Genomic DNA, 15,925 nt, shown 5'->3' on the forward strand with positions numbered 1-15,925 from the left:
AAACAATATATCAAAAGCAGGTCTGCCGTGTTATGCCTTGTTACAATACAATAAACTCTAGTAACTCCCTATTACCTTTTGGATCAGATGTTAAATTGTTCAACTCTTAAAGGCCTTTATAACTTGCTCCTTTCCTACTTTTCCAGACTCTTTTTTTTATGCTTTACATGTTCTTATATACTGCATGTCTTCATTAATGTTAATCTCCTTGCTGTTCTTCCCATAAGACTTTCTGTCTGTAGAGTCTATACATTGTTATTGATTACCCCCTTCTTACCTGGAATTCTCTCCCTCCGTTCTTCCAGAGCAAGGATTGTTTTTTGCCTTTCTATGTATCCTCTGGTGATTACACCGTTGCCTGGTATCTAATTGTTGCTATTTGTCCTTTGATTTCAAAGAAGACCATGACATCAGGATATTAGATTTGAGGGAGGGGTGGCTGTGCTAAGTCACCAGCCTCACTTTCTCCTTCAGAGCCATTTGATTCCAGTGGCCAGACAGAAATCAGGAGGACTGGAGGTAGCCTGGGATGTGAGGCAATCAAGGTTAAATGACACTCAAGGTCACACAGCTAGTATGTGGCAAGTGTCCGACCTAGTAGGCACAAAAAAACTTATTCACTTGACTTGGTTGATCATTCTTTAGTGAGTGAAAACCTTCCTGAGGCAACTCATTCTATTTATGTATAGTTTTAATTATTAGGAAGTTTTTCTTGGTTCTGCCCATTAAGGCCAAACAGAACAATACTAATTCCTGGATCATGTAACAGCCATTTATATATTTGAAGACATATCTTACTCCTTCTTAGCTTTCTCTTCAGGCAAAATATCCCTACTATTTTCAACTGAACATCATGTGGCATGGACTCAAGGCCCTTCATCATTCTAGTTGCCCTCTTCTAAATAATTTCCAGTTTACTAATGTCTTTCCTAAACTGTGGCACCTTGAAATAAACAATACTACAGATGTGGTCTTATTCCTGGAATCTAATCCTCTTATTAACAGTGCAACCAAGATTCATTACCTTTTTTGAACATCATATCACACTGCTAACTCATTGAGCTTGCAATACATCAAATCCGCTAGATCAAACTTTTATCTATACTTTGCCCATCTTATATTTCTGAAATTAATTTTTGGACCCCAAGTGTAAGATTTCATATTTATCCCTATTTCATCTTATAAGATTCAGTTCAAGTTCTAGCCTGTCAGAACTTTTTGGAGCCAGTGATCCAGTGTATTGAATTTTTTCCCGTTTCTCTTTCTCTCTTAAAAATTTTAAAAATTTATTTATTTGCATATTATTACAACAGTCCTGCTGCAAAAGCAAACACAATTCCCTCTCCTCCAACAAAAACAGAGAAACCCTATGAAAAATAAAGTGGGAGAAAAAGAAAGAAAATTGTTCTTCAGTCTGTGTTCAGATACTATTAGCTCTGTCACATTCTTTATTATAATCCATCATAGATGTTGCTTCAGTATTACTTTGCCCCTCCTCAAAAGTGTGTTGTGGGACAGCTAGATGGTACAGTGGACAGAACACCAGCCCTGGAGCCAGGAGGACTAGAACCCAAATATGGCCCCAGACACCCAACCACCCAGCTGTGTGATCCCTGGCGAGCCACCCAATCCCACTGCCTTGCAAAAAAAAAATAGTGTGTTGTATCTGACTACCTTCTCCCATGATCTTCACTCATTTCTATCACCTATACCCCCCCTGCTCCTATCCCCTTTCTATCATTCCTTTCCTCTCCTTTTTCCTCTATAGTAAGAGAGTTCTATATCCTATTAAGTGTGTATGTAATTTTCTCTCTGAGCCATTTCCAATAAAAATGAAGGCTCACAGATTTCCCCTCACCCCCCCCCCCAACTCCTTTGCAGAAGGTTTTTTTCCTTGACTCTTTTAGGTGAAATATCTTAGCCCATTATACCTCTCTTTTTCCTTTCTCCCAGTACATTCCTTTTTTGTCCATTGACTCCATCTTTATAATATATCATACCTTCATATTCAGCTCTCTCTTGTGCCTTGTCTATATATGTTCCTTCTAATAGCTCTAATAAATGAGAAGGTTCATATGAGTTATCAATATCCTCTTCCCGTGCAGGAATATAAGTGGCTCAACATCATTAAGTCCTTCAGAATTTGCCCTTCCCATCCACCCTCTCTGTGTTTCACCCGAGTCCTGTACTTGAAGATCAAACTTTCTGTTCAACTCTGGTTATTTCATTAGGAATGTTTGAAAGATCCCTGTTTCATTGAATGTCCGTCTTTTCCCCAGAAAGAGGATATTCAGTTTTGCTGAGTAGTTGATTTTTGGTTGTAATTCAAGTTCTTTTGCTTTCTGGAATATCACATTCTAAGCCCTATAAACCCTTAATGTAGAAGCTGCTAAATCCTGTGTAATCCTGACTGTAGTGCCGCAATATTTAAATTGTTTCCTTCTGGCTGCTTGTAATATTTTCTCTTTGACTTTGGAGTTCTGGAATTTGGCTATAATATTCCTGGAAGTTTTTATTGGGGGGGGTCATTTTCAGGAGGTGATCAGTAGATTCCCTGAATTTCTATTTTACCCTCTGCTTCTAGGTTATCAGGGAAATTTTCCTGGAAAAATTATTTAAAAATGAAGTCTAGGGGCGGCTAGGTGGCGCAGTGGATAAAGCACCGGCCCTGGAGTCAGGAATACCTGGGTTCAAATCCAGTCTCAGACACTTAATAATTACCTAGCTGTGTGGCCTTGGGCAAGCCACTTAACCCCATTTGCCTTGCAAAATCCTAAAAAAAAAAAAATGAAGTCTGGGATCTTTTTTTCTGGTCCTGACTTTCAGGTAGCCCAATAATTGTTAAATTATCTCTCTTGGAACTGTTTTCTAGGTCAGTTGTTTTTCCAATGAGATATATTTCCTTTTCCATTGGGCAATTCTGCTTTTAAGGTATTTTTCTTCTCTTTGACCTTTTGGACTACTTTGACCCAAACTGGTTTCTAACATATTATTTTCTTCAGTATTTTTTTGTATCTCCTTCACCAAACTATTGACTTGATATGCATGATTTTCCTGCATTGCTCTCATTTCTTATCCCAATTTTTCCTATACTTCCCTTACTTGTCAAAATCTTTTTTGAGCTCTTCCATAATGTGAGATCAATTCTTATTTTTCTTGGAGATTTTGAATGCAGAAGCTTTAACTTTTGACATCTTCTGGGTGTGTGTTTTGATCCTCTAAGGGACCAAAGTCTATGATCAGATTCTTTTTCTTATGTCATTTACTCATTTCTGTGCCTATGATTTGGTTTTTAAGCACTTTCCAAGCTTTTGAGTATTTTTGGAACACCTCCCTGGGACCTTCAAGGTCTTATGAGAGACTCTGACTGCTCTCCTATTTGTGCTCTGGTCTGTGGATAACAAGCACTTCCCTCTGCCCTGGAACTGAGGGGAAGGTCCTTGCTTCACTATGGCAGTAGGGGGCCCCAGACTGTGATCAGGATCTGAGTATAGACAAAGCAACAGAATTCAGTCCCAGGAAAGTAGAGACCCCTCAACAGTCTCACCTGACCCCCTTACTGTCCATGGGCTGAGTGCTCTGGAAGCAGCTGCTGGGTGGCTTCACAGATCTGCTTCTGGTTCCTGGCCAGGGCTACATTGAGGGCTGCACTGGCCTGGCCTCTGTGTTCATTCTGGTATGCAGTTTTCCCACTGACCTTCCAATTTGTCCTTGGCAATCCCTGAGTTGGGAGGTCTGGAAACTGCTCCGCTGCCATAAACTTAGGTACCCCCCGGTGTCCAGGCACACTGCAGGCTGTTCCAGGCTCATTCACTCTGGTGCAGTGTGGCATGGGCTAAGCTGCAGCTCTTTCCAACTCTGGTGGAGCAGAGCCTTCCTGTGGATCTTCCAAGTTATCAGGTTGAAAAATTGTTCCACTCGATCTTTCTACCGCTCTAGAATTTGGTTAGTCATAATTTTAAGATATTTCAGTGTGTTGGTTTTTGATTCCCAGCTTTGTGTTATTTGTATACTTGGTAAGCAAGTGGTATATATCTTCACCAGAGTCATTGATAGAAATGTTAATATACAGGGCCAAGCACAGATCCCTGCAGGCACTCCATGAGAGATATCTTTATCATGCATGTTGTCATTGAATCATTAATGATTATTTGTTGAGTCCAGATGTTCTATAAGTTCTGAATCCCATTAGTTGTACTATCATCTAGACCACAGCTTTTCTACAAAAATAGCATGAGATACTTCTTTGAATATTTTGCCATAATTTAGGCAAATGATATCTATAGCATTTCCATAATCTGCCAAAAGTTTTGTTTAAAAAAAAAGAAATGAGATTAGTCTGGAATGATATGCTCTTATTAAAGCTCTGCTGACTCTTTGCCTTTTCTATATGTTTATCATCTCAATAATTCATTCTAGAATTTTGCTAGAAATTGAAGACAATCTTCCTGGCCTGTAGTTTATAGAATCTTTTCTGTTGTCTGTTTTGAAAATTAAGACATTTTTTTCCTTTTCTAGCCCTCTTCCATTTTCCAGTCTTTCACATATCATTTACAGTAGCTCAGTAATCATATCCAACAGTTCTTTTAGTAGCTAAGGATCCAGGTTAGGTGACTTGAATTCATCAAGTAGTAACTAAGTAGTCTTAACAGTTTCTTAAAATTCTCATGGGAATCAACTCCCCATTAGCTGTTTTTGTTCTGTCTTTTTTTAATCCAAAAGCTTGTTTACTTGGCAAAACAAATAAATAAAGCCTACCAAAAAAAAAGCTTTTTTTGTTCTGATTATTTTTTTATTTCTTCTGGTTTTGCTGTGATTTCACTTTGCTCATTTGCTGTTTTGTTATATATTTCTTGTTCTTTTTATTCAGATTAGCTAAGGGTTTTTATTGGTATTTTCAATGAACCAGCTTTTAGTTTTACTTACTATTTCTACAGTTTTTTTGTTTCCAATTTACCTATTTCTCCTCTAATTTTTAATATCTCTTTTTATGCTTATTTAAGTCTTGTTTATTTATGTTCTAATTTAAAATGCATATCCAGTCATTAATTATCTCTTTTTCCTATTTTATTAATGTATGATTTATAAGGGTATTATTTTCTTCCCTCAGGATTGCTTTAGCCACATCTCAGAAATTTTGGTATCTTATTTCATCATTATACTTTCTTTTACACAGTTGACTGCTTTTGTGATTTGCACTTTGACCTCATTATTTAAGGTTTTGTTGTTAAGCCTCTCTTTGCCTTTAGGATTTGATTCATTAGTTTCTTTTTCTCTCCTGCTTTTATATGGTTATATAATTCTTCCCTCTCTTTTTTGCTTTTAGTAAATCGAGTAAATTCCCCCTTCCTCTCTTCCTCATCAGCTAGTTCTGTTCTTTAACTTTTTTTTTAGGGTTTTTTTTTGCAAGGCAAATGGGCCACACAGCTAGGTAATTATTAAGTGTCTGAGACCAGATTTGAACCCAGGTACTCCTGACTCCAAGGCCGGTGCTTTATCCACTACTGCCACCTAGCCGCCCTTATTAGCTTTTTTAATTTCACTTTTTTTGGACTCCTTTCCAAAAAAGGATTTATCTCACTTTCTTTACTATTCATCTTTTCTTTTTGTTTACCCTAGATCCTCATTTTCTGATTCATGATCCCTCTGATCACCTGTTTTACTTTTCTCTGTATTTCTCATACAATCAAAACTTTCAAGGTATTCATTTTAAGCTTTCCTCTAGTCGCTTTCTTATATGATTTACCCCATAGGTTCCCCTTTTCTACTGTGCCTCACTTCCAGGACAATGTCAATTATTTCAGGTGTCAGAAAGGATACTGACCCATGGGTAAATCTCTCCCCCCCAAACACTGATCTAAAACCTCTTGCTGTCCTTTTTTTCTATATTTGCCTAAAAATCTCCTCCCTGTGCCCATGTACTTCCTCCAGATTCTCTCAGGCAAGTTGACTTTTCAAGTTTTAAATCTCTCAGGTTTCATTCAGTAAAAAGTTCTCATCTCCCTTCACCCTTAAAAAGCTTTCATCAAGCAGAACCAGAAGAACACTGTACACCCTAACAGCAACATGGGAGTGATGTTCAACCTTGAAGGACTGGCTCATTCCATCAGTGCAACAATCGGGAACAATTTTGGGCTGTCTGCAAAGGAGAATGCCATCTGTATCCAGATAAGGAGCTGTGGAGTTTGAACAAAGTGCAAGAACTATTTAGAAAAAAAAACAGATATCTTATTGTCTGATCTTGTTACCTCTTAGACTTCTCTTTTCTTCTTTAAGGATATAATTTCTCTCTCATCACACCCAATTTGGATCAAGGTACAACATGGAAACAAAGTAAAGACTGACAGAGTGCTTTCATGGAGGGTTGGGGGGAGGGAAGCAAGATTGGGGGGAAAATTGTAAAACTCAAATAATATCTTTAATAAAAATAAATTTAAAAATAGCTTTCATAAACAGAACCCTCTCCCATATCCAAAGTAGGACCTCCATTTTTTTCTCCTCCCTTTTTCCTCCCTCCACCTCACACTCTGCCCTGAAGCTCTTCTCCTTTTGAGACATCATTGTTAGCCCTTCATTTGACCTAGGAACATCATTCACTGCTCTTTCCTCCTGTTCCCCTCCCCCCCTTTGAGTATCCTCTTATGTTGTAATACAACACAAAAATCATTGCTTCATCTGTAGGCAGGATTTTGTCAGGTTCCTTCATGATATCCCTGATGTCATTCTGTTGTTGCTACTGCCTTTGCTGGCTGCCTTTATTCACTACTGCATTTCTGTTTTGGCGTGTTTGAGAAGCAAATAATCTCTCTTGTTCTGGTTTTCTTTTCAAAAATGTGTCAAACTCTTCATCATTTCTTGTTCATCTTTTGTTCTGTATGATTAAGCTCATATTTGAAGACTAGGTTTTCCTGAGCTTTATTGCACTTTGGAACTCACTCTCCCATTCTCTCCTGTGTTTTCCAGTGAGTGGGTGATATTCTAACGTCCTGTCCTATAAAATAAAACCATTATATGTCTTGGACTTTGCCACTGCAGGGTTTTTCCTGAAGGCAATATGTGAATTCTTCCCATTGAAATGCCTTTTCCTAGGTTTTCAAGTTCTGGACAGTTCTATTTCCTTCATTATAGTGTTGTTGGTCTTTTAATCCTTTTGTGCTCTTCTAGTAGACCAATGATCCTTACATTATCTCTGTGCATTCTTTCTTTGAGATCTGTATGTTTTACTTGTGTAGTGAGCATATTTTCTTTTAATATTTTTGTTAGTTTTTTTGCTTCTCTTCTAGTTGTCCTTCACTTTTGTGTATTCACATTCTCAGTCTATTGTTCTTTCTTGTTTCTTTGGTGAGAATTGTCTTTGCAGATTCAAGTTTTTTTTCCCCATTATTTTTGCTGTGTATGGTACAATTCCTATAATTCTTTTCTAAGCCACTCAGGAATAGCATGTTGTGGTTCCATGTTCTTTGTAACTTCTATAGGGTCCTCTGTCTCCTCAGATTGTGCATCACTGTCCTTTATTGTATAATATTTATTCATAGATGCCTGAACTAGATCTGAAGGCCATATTTTCTTCTGTTGCTATTGTTTTACTTGTTGATTATTTATGTTCAAGTTCTTTGAAGTTTTTTCCCCTAAAATTTCTGTTGCTTTTCATCTTTTTCCCCTCTTGTTTTCCTTATCACTCACTTCCTGATTCCTTCCCCTTTGATGGTGATTTATCATCTCTAGAATAATTGCATCTTGGATCTGGAAGGTACCTTAAAACAGAGATGTCAAAGCTGGAAGGATTAGTTCCTTAGAATATTACCTAGTTTCATTCTGTCCTTTTAAAGATAAGACAGGCAGCTAGGTAGTACAGTGGATAGAGCACCGGCCCTGGAGAGGAGTACCTGAGTTCAAATGCAGCCTCAGACACTTAATAATTACCTAACTCTGTGGCCTTGGGCAAGCCACTTAACCCCATTGCCTTGCAAAAAAAAAAAAAGATAAGACAAATTATGATCAAAGTGAAGTGAGCTCTGTCTCAAGTCTCACAATGAGTTAGTAGTGGCAGATCAAGGACTTGATCGCAGACCTCCTAACTTTGTACTTCCACCATGAAACAACATCGTCTCTCTTTAGTTATGAAGTTATCTAGGATAGTCTTTTTTCCTATTTTCTTTCACCCACCCCCATTTCTACTTTAATTGTTCTTTATTGTTTGTGGCCAGGTTTACGTGGAGCAATTCCATATGCCCTGAGTCTTCATTTGGACCTAGAACCTATAGAGAAACGGCAGCTCATTGGAACAACTACCATAATCATTGTGCTCTTCACCATCCTGCTGCTTGGAGGAGGGACAATGCCCCTTATTAGACTGATTGACATTGAAGATTCAAAAGCCCGAAAAAGAAATAAAAAGGATATCAATCTCAGTAAAACAGAAAAAATGGTTTGTATTGTTAGTGTGAATAATATCACTGAGGAATACTGTTTCATTATATAATATTACTTCCACTTGTGATTTCTGCTATTCCAGACCAGCTTTATTTCATAACTTAGATTTATATATTGATTTTTAACTGACAAAGCACTTTTCTTAGCTTTTAGAAATGACTTAGTATGGTAGAATAGTAAGAAAATTGGCACAAACATTCCCCCAAAAGTCTGGAACATACTCTCCCACAAATGTATCAAGACTGACAAAGCACTTTACACAAATTATTTCATTTGATCCCCACCAAAGCCTGTGAGGTAGCCAGGGCAAGTTTCATTATCCCCATGTTACAGATGAAGAAACAGGTTCAAAGTGTCTCAACTTGCCCAGGATGCAATAGATAAAAATTAAAGCTACTTGGACCCAGACCTTTTAATTCCAGGACTCTGTTGTCTACATGATTCCTACCTTTCTGCATGATGATTTTTTTAATTAAGAAATCTAAAGAAGAGAGTGTCCATCCTCTTTCATACCATTGTCAGCCTTGGGAATGAAGTGAACTTTTTGGCTGTTACTCATAGATTTATTTTGGCCTTGTAGTTTAGGACAGGGCAATTGGATTATATATGCTTCAAGGCTAATTTTCTTTAATTACATTTTTTTTTTTTGCCACTTTAGTTAGAGAAAAGCATTCCTTATACTGATACCAGACCTCTACACAATCAGTGTTTTCAGTAGTAATGACTAATAACTCTTGTGCAATAGTCATATACAGTTGTCTTTAAATAATAATAATAATAATAATATTTATATGTTGCATCTAAGGAGAAAAGAAAGTGATGCAAAGTTAGAACATTGGACTTCAAGTGAGGAAGATCTGAGTTCAAGTTTAGCCTCAGACACTTAGTAGTTGTGTGACTTTGGGAAAGTCAATTAAATTGTTTGCCACCGGAGAAGGGAATGGCAAGCACTCCAGCATTTGCCAAGAAAATCCCATTGACAGAGGTCACATACAACTGAAATAGCTGAACATTTATATAGTGCTTACCATATCCCAGATTGTGCTAAGCACTTTACTATTATTAACTTATTTGGTCCTCACAATAATCCTGAAAGGGAGATGTTACTATGATCTCCATTTTACACATGAAGAAACTGAGGCAATTAAAGGTTAAATGACTTGCCCAGAGTCACATAGTGTCTGAGGCCAGATTTGAACTCAGGACTTCTTGTCTCTAAAGCATGGCACTCTATCCATTATGCCACCTAATAAGATCTTATCAGTGTAAAGAACTCTCAGTATGGAGCTACTTCTGCCAGTGCAAATAAGGACCTCTTCCACAGCTTCTAGTCTAAGAGTTTTAGCAGTACTAAGAAGTTAAATGACTTGCCCAGGGGATCACAAAGTCAGAGGAGAGAACCTAAGGCCATGTTGCTCTCCATTATATCCCATTTTGTCTCTACAACAGCACTATGAAAACAGAAGTCTTAGTTTTTGTCTGTAGGATCTGAATCCATTATAGTAGTTTATTCTTCACACGTATACATGACCTTGCTTTTAGTTTTTCTTTTTTTATTAATTTTATTAATTTTTTTTTGCAAGGCAGTAGGGTTAAAGTGACTTGTCCAAGCTAGGTAATTACTAAATGTCTGAGGTCAAATTTGAACTCTGGTCCTCCTGACTCCAGGGCTCTATCCACTGTGCCACCTAGTGGATTTTTTTAAATAATTTTTTTGCCTTATTTGTTTTCCAGTTGCATGCAAAGATAAGTCCTTTTGGCAAACTTTTGAGTTCCACATTTTTCTATTACATCCCTTCCTACCTCTTTCCCCTGATAGCAAATAATTTCATAAAGGTTTGTGTGATGTAAAATCATATTTAACATATTTCTATATTAATCAAGCTATGAAAGAAGATCTAGAACTAAAGAGGGAAAAAAACATGAGAAAGAAAAAAGTTTTTAAAAATGAATTCAGTCTGTTTTGCTCTGCACTCAGAAACCATAGTTTTTTCTTTGGCATTTTCCATAACAGATCTTTTATGATTTATCCTTGATCCTGAACTGCTGAGAAGAGTTGTGTCAATCATAGTTGATCATCTTATATTGTTGTTATTAATATGTATAATCTTCTTTTGGTTCTGCTCACTTCACTCAGCATCAGTTTATGCAAGTCTTTAACAGGCTTTTCTGAAGTCAGGCAACTCATGATTTCTTAACGTTCATATACCATAGCTTGTTTAGCCATTCTCCAATTGATGGGCATTCCCTCAATTTCCAATTCTTTGCCACTACAAAAAAAAAGAAGTGCTATAAATATTTTTGTACATATAGGTCCTTTCTCCTTTTTTTAATGATCTCTTTGGGAATATAGACTTAGGGAGTTTGCAGTCAGCCTCAGACACTTGCCACTTACTAGCTGTGTAATTGCCTCACATCCAGGGCCATCTCCAGTTGTCGTGATTCTTATATGGCCACTGGACCCAGATGGCTCTGGAGGAGAAAGTGAAGCTGATGACTTAGCATAGCACCCCACTCAAATCCAGTTCACGTGCTTGTCTTAGCATCACCTCCCTGATGTTGTGGTTTTCTTCTAAAATGAAGGACAAGCATTATTATTGCTTGATCAAAGGGTATGTCCAGTTTTATTGCCCTTTAGAAATAGTTCCAAATTGCTCTCCAGAATGGTCAGATCAGTTCACAACTCCACTAACAGTATAGTGTCTCAACTTTCCCACATCCTCTCCAACATTGATCATTTTCTTTTGTTGTCATTTTAGCCAGTCTTATAAGTATGGGATGGTAGCTCAGAGATAGTTTAATTTGCATTTCTCCAATCAGTAATGATTTGGAGCATTTTTTCATATGACTATAGTTTTAATTTCTTCATCTAAAAATTGCCTGTTCACATTCTTTATTATTAATCAATTGAATTCTTATAAATTTGACTCTGTTTTCTATATATTTTAGAAGTGAGTCCTTTAGCTGAAACACTAGCTGTGAAAATTGTTTCCCATCCTTCTGCATTCTTTCTAATCTTGGTTGCATTAGTTTTATTTGTGCAAAACCTTTTTTAATATAATGTGGTCAAAATTATCCATTTTGCAATTTATTAATTCTATCTCTTCTTTGATCATAAACATCTCCTCATTCCATAGATCTGACAGATATACCTTATTTCCTAATTGATTTATGATATCATACTTTATGTTTAAATCTTGTATCCATTTCAACCTTATCTTGCTAAACTGTGTACGATAATCTTCTGCTCACGTCCCTTTTCATCAGTCTCCTTCATCTTTTCTTTTAACACAATGGTATTCCATCACAATCATATGGTTGATTTTTGTCCTTCCTTATTGATGAAGAAAACCAAAAGGACGTCATTATATTAGAAATAAGTGATAGTGTGTCTGAATGTGGCTAATCAGACCAATACATGCTTGGAATACCCTACCACAGTTTGGACACAGCTAGTCCTTGTCAGCGTCTGGGGTGGGTTATCTAAACTTGTGCATCTCATGTTTCCTATGAGCTCCTTCAATTCTACTTTGCTTAAAGAGCTCAGCACCCTCATTGATGAGGGCATGACATGCTGGACAGTCCTGTACCAACATCTCTCATGCTGTGCAATCAATTAAGAAAGAGCCTTAGAGTTTCTTTGTATTTCACTGGTATTCCATCACAATCATATATTGCAGCTTATTCCACCATTCTTTAACCATTGGGTATCTGCTCAGTTTCCTGTTTTTTGCCACCACAAAAAAAAAAAAACTTAGCCATTTACTAGAAAAGCAGGTGCTCTTAACCTTGTTTGTGGACTCCTTTGAAGCCTAGGAACCTGTTTGAAGTCTATGAACCCTCTTTTTTAGGATGTTTTGTTTCTACAAATCAAAAGAAATACTAAATTTTAGTTAGAAGTTATTAAAAATAAAGACGTAAATTTTTTGCCAAAGTTCATAGACTCCCTGAAATCTCTCGACAGACCATTTAGGGATCCATGGACCCCAGGTTCAGAACTTGTACTATGAATCTTTCACTTCTTTGACAGTGGTTTGGATTTTCCTCTTCCTTGCAGAGGAATGAGTGTTATTTTATTTATCTCTGTCCAGCTCCTATAGAGCATTTTGGGAGGTTTTAGCAAGACTTGCTTGGCAAACATCTTCATCTAGAACAATAGTTATGGATCTTAGCAGGATACAGACTTTTATTTGTGTATTACCTGCTCTTGAAAGAACTGGGGTCATTATACCATTGAATAATTAAGATAGACATAGTGTATGTTTTCCAGGTTGATGGAGGCAGGAAAAATCCATGGATTTTTAGGTATCCAGGGAAGTTGTGATAACTTTTTGCCTTTTTTTCTAGGGCAACACCATAGAGTCTGAACATCTTTCAGAGCTCACAGAAGAAGAATATGAAGCCCACTACATCAAGCGCCAGGATCTCAAGGGTTTTATGTGGTTTGATGTGAAGTATCTGAATCCTTTTCTCACCCGGAGGCTGACCCAGGAGGTAGGTTCCACTGCTTTTGTGTTTGTGAGAATGATCTGCCACATGTGCTGTATCAGCATTCCTCATAGGTATGAGGTTACCCTACATAGACTGTCTCAGTGTTGAGGTGCAATTAGAGACTGTTCAGCTAGACCGTTTATATTTGAGCTGTAGAAAATAAGCAACTTTAATTTTTTTTTTCATGATGAGTTTGTAGGAATGGAACTTAACAGTGTGAAATGCTTGCTGAATTCAGCATCTGCTGTTTTTCTCTAACTTCTATATTTACTAAGCTAATAATAAACAATCTCACTTGCTAATAACTTAGTTGGATCTTAATTACTGAAAGTGTAGTGAATTAATTATTAAATCTGAGCTCTGAAGATGCATATTAATATAATGGTTATGCAGGAGTCTGACAGTGGATTGTTTTAAGAGTTTTCACTTCTTTGTATTTTACCACTTGGCACATATAGACAGTGTAAAGTCTAGTAAGGGTCTTCCTGCTTTCAGACAAACTTCAGACTGGTGTTCTGTAAACTTTGACCTGGCTCTCAAATACAAACTTTATTATATTGCAGTATGGTATCAGCATACCATGTCTAAACATTATTCCAACTAATTTTTATTTTGTAACACATTATTTATATACTTAAACCCCACTGCAAAGTTTTCTCATTCCTTGTAGAGACGGTGAGATAATATTGGGGGAAAAAAGCGGAAAGTTGTTAATGATCAGAATTGGCATTTGAGGCTCAACATAATAGCATTCTCCTTGAATCACTATGAACTTCTACATATGAGCTAGTTTTGAATAATCTTACTATCCTACATTTATCATACTTTTCTGTATGTACATAAATATTCCTATATAAGGCTGTTTTCATGGAACCAGTTAATTAATCAGTCCCTCAATAAAACATTTGTTAAGCACTATATATATCAGGCCCTACACTAGCTTGCTTTAGATGGGATGTTATGTATATATTTTACTATTGTTTACCTCAAACTCTATAGATTCTGTTTTAATTCTGAACTGCATCTTGTCATTTTCTCCTATCACAAACATGAAGATAAATATGGCCAGTTACAGTTATTACTTGTAAGCACTGGAAAATGATTTATTTGCTACATTTGTTTTAATCAATGAGTACAAACCTATGATAGCAGTTCTGTTGTTTTCCACCTCAGGACTTGCATCATGGCCGAATTCAGATGAAAACTCTTACCAACAAATGGTATGAAGAAGTAAGACAGGGACCATCTGGCTCAGAGGATGATGAGCAGGAGTTGCTCTAATACAGAAGAGGCTTTAGGACAGTCATCAATGAGATACCCATCATTGAGATTTTTAGTCATTTACAAGGTCTGATGCTAAAAACTGTAAGAAACCTTGAAGCTTATGCCTCCCCGGAGGCAGCCCTGTATGTAAGTATGCTGCACATACAGATCCTGTTAAGTATGACTTCCTCCAGATGAACTAATTTTGTTTTATAACTGCTATAGTATTTAAAATATCTAAGTAGTTTAAAAACAGCAAATGATGGATTTGAATCTAGAATTTCCCAGAGCTCCAACCCAAGATGGTTGTTTTGAAATATATGTTCTTGCCTTCTTATTTTACTTTTTAGGTGTCTGCCATAAATGCCTTCATCAATACTTGTTTTGACAGCTCTACAAGATAGAGTGAGTAGCACATTCTCTGTAGAATTTTTCATTATTGATTCCCAGCTGTGAGCTGTCATAAGTCAAACTGTGAATTATATGACTTTTTGTAAAGAGGAATTTGTCATTTCTGACCCTGCACATTAGAAGTGACCAGCAAACAGTGGAAGGAAATATGGGTGCCTTTTAATTGGTTTCAGCATTTCCTAAGCGAGTATTTTCATTGTGCCCTCATAAGTAGGCCTGCTGAATTGGCAGGTATGGTCTTAATATAAGCCAACATCTGCATGGGAAGGACTGGAAGCCAACTATATCTTGAACAACTTTCCTCTCAAAACAACAACCAAACTCATAATCACAAAATACTATGGTATTCTAGGCCACATAAAGAGCAGTTTTATTGAATATGATAAAATCAAACATACTACTTTTGATGTCTCCTGATTTTTTAAGTACTCCAAAGAAATAAAAATTAATGATGTCTTTTTTTTAACATGTTGCTACTATGTGCAGAATTTTAGGGTAACAGGCAGCTAGTTTCCCCAGGAAATACTATGAATGTTTACATTTGAATCCTTAGCCAGATACAAGTCTTATTTCTTAAAATGTGATTAAAAGGTATGCCTCTTCTATATGTTAATACTGCTCATCGTCTTAAGTGAAATTCAAGTTCTCACCTCTGAAGAGTGCCAAATGTACAGATTTTTATTTGTTGACCAATAGCTATGTTTTGATGTATGCACACTTTTAGAAAGAACCTTCAAATCACTACATCTGATTTCTGACGCAGGAGACGGGCCAGAAGTCAGCATCCTGGTCATTTTACTGGGTATACCCTCTGACCACGGTGTTGTTGAATCCACCACTTCTAGACCACATTTCTCTTAATTCCTCTTGTTCCTTCCTTTCTGAACATCCCCCTCATGTTCCTTAGCTCACCAAAGCATTCTTACCTGCCTTTCCACCAACTGGCCTAGTAAGGTAACTGCAGACCCTCTCTACTGTCCTGCCATCATTCTTGTTGTTATTTCTACCATCTCCTTTAACCAGTATAACTGTCTCTAGAAGCACCTTTCTTACCTTAACCATATTTATTATCTTCCTAGTGAATGAAAGTAATAGCAAGAATTTCTCTATTTCCCCTAGAAAAGCTCATTTGAACAATACAAGTCTTTACCTGTATCCCAATGTTACTGCTCTGAGAACCTTGAGATCCCCTTAAGAAGAACCTGAAAATCTTTTCTAGACTGTTGGGACAACTCTGTTCCCTTTATTTCCTGTCACCTGTGTGGACAAATGTCTGTCTACATATACAGTTCTCCTAGGCATTACCTCATTTCTTCTAGTTCCCCCA

General features: G+C 37.0%; 1 protein-coding gene across 4 annotated transcripts in view; it reads left to right on the forward strand.

Annotated features, from left to right (window-relative positions):
- SLC9A8 (solute carrier family 9 member A8) overlaps positions 1–15,925 on the forward strand; it is a 154,771-nt gene that overhangs the window by 125,636 nt on the left and 13,210 nt on the right. For 3 of the 4 annotated variants that reach the window (XM_074210230.1, XM_074210229.1, XM_074210231.1), the window contains 3 exons: positions 8,208–8,428; positions 12,781–12,927; positions 14,098–15,064. In XM_074210230.1, the coding sequence (XP_074066331.1) occupies positions 8,208–8,428; positions 12,781–12,927; positions 14,098–14,205 (476 nt within the window). In that variant the 3' untranslated portion in view covers positions 14,206–15,064. Of the gene's footprint in view, positions 1–8,207; positions 8,429–12,780; positions 12,928–14,097; positions 15,065–15,925 lie in introns of those variants that run through there. The other variant, XR_012473487.1, reaches the window with a different exon arrangement.

This window comes from Macrotis lagotis, chromosome 1 (genome assembly GCF_037893015.1).
Source record: "Macrotis lagotis isolate mMagLag1 chromosome 1, bilby.v1.9.chrom.fasta, whole genome shotgun sequence".
NCBI lineage: Eukaryota > Metazoa > Chordata > Mammalia > Peramelemorphia > Peramelidae > Macrotis > Macrotis lagotis.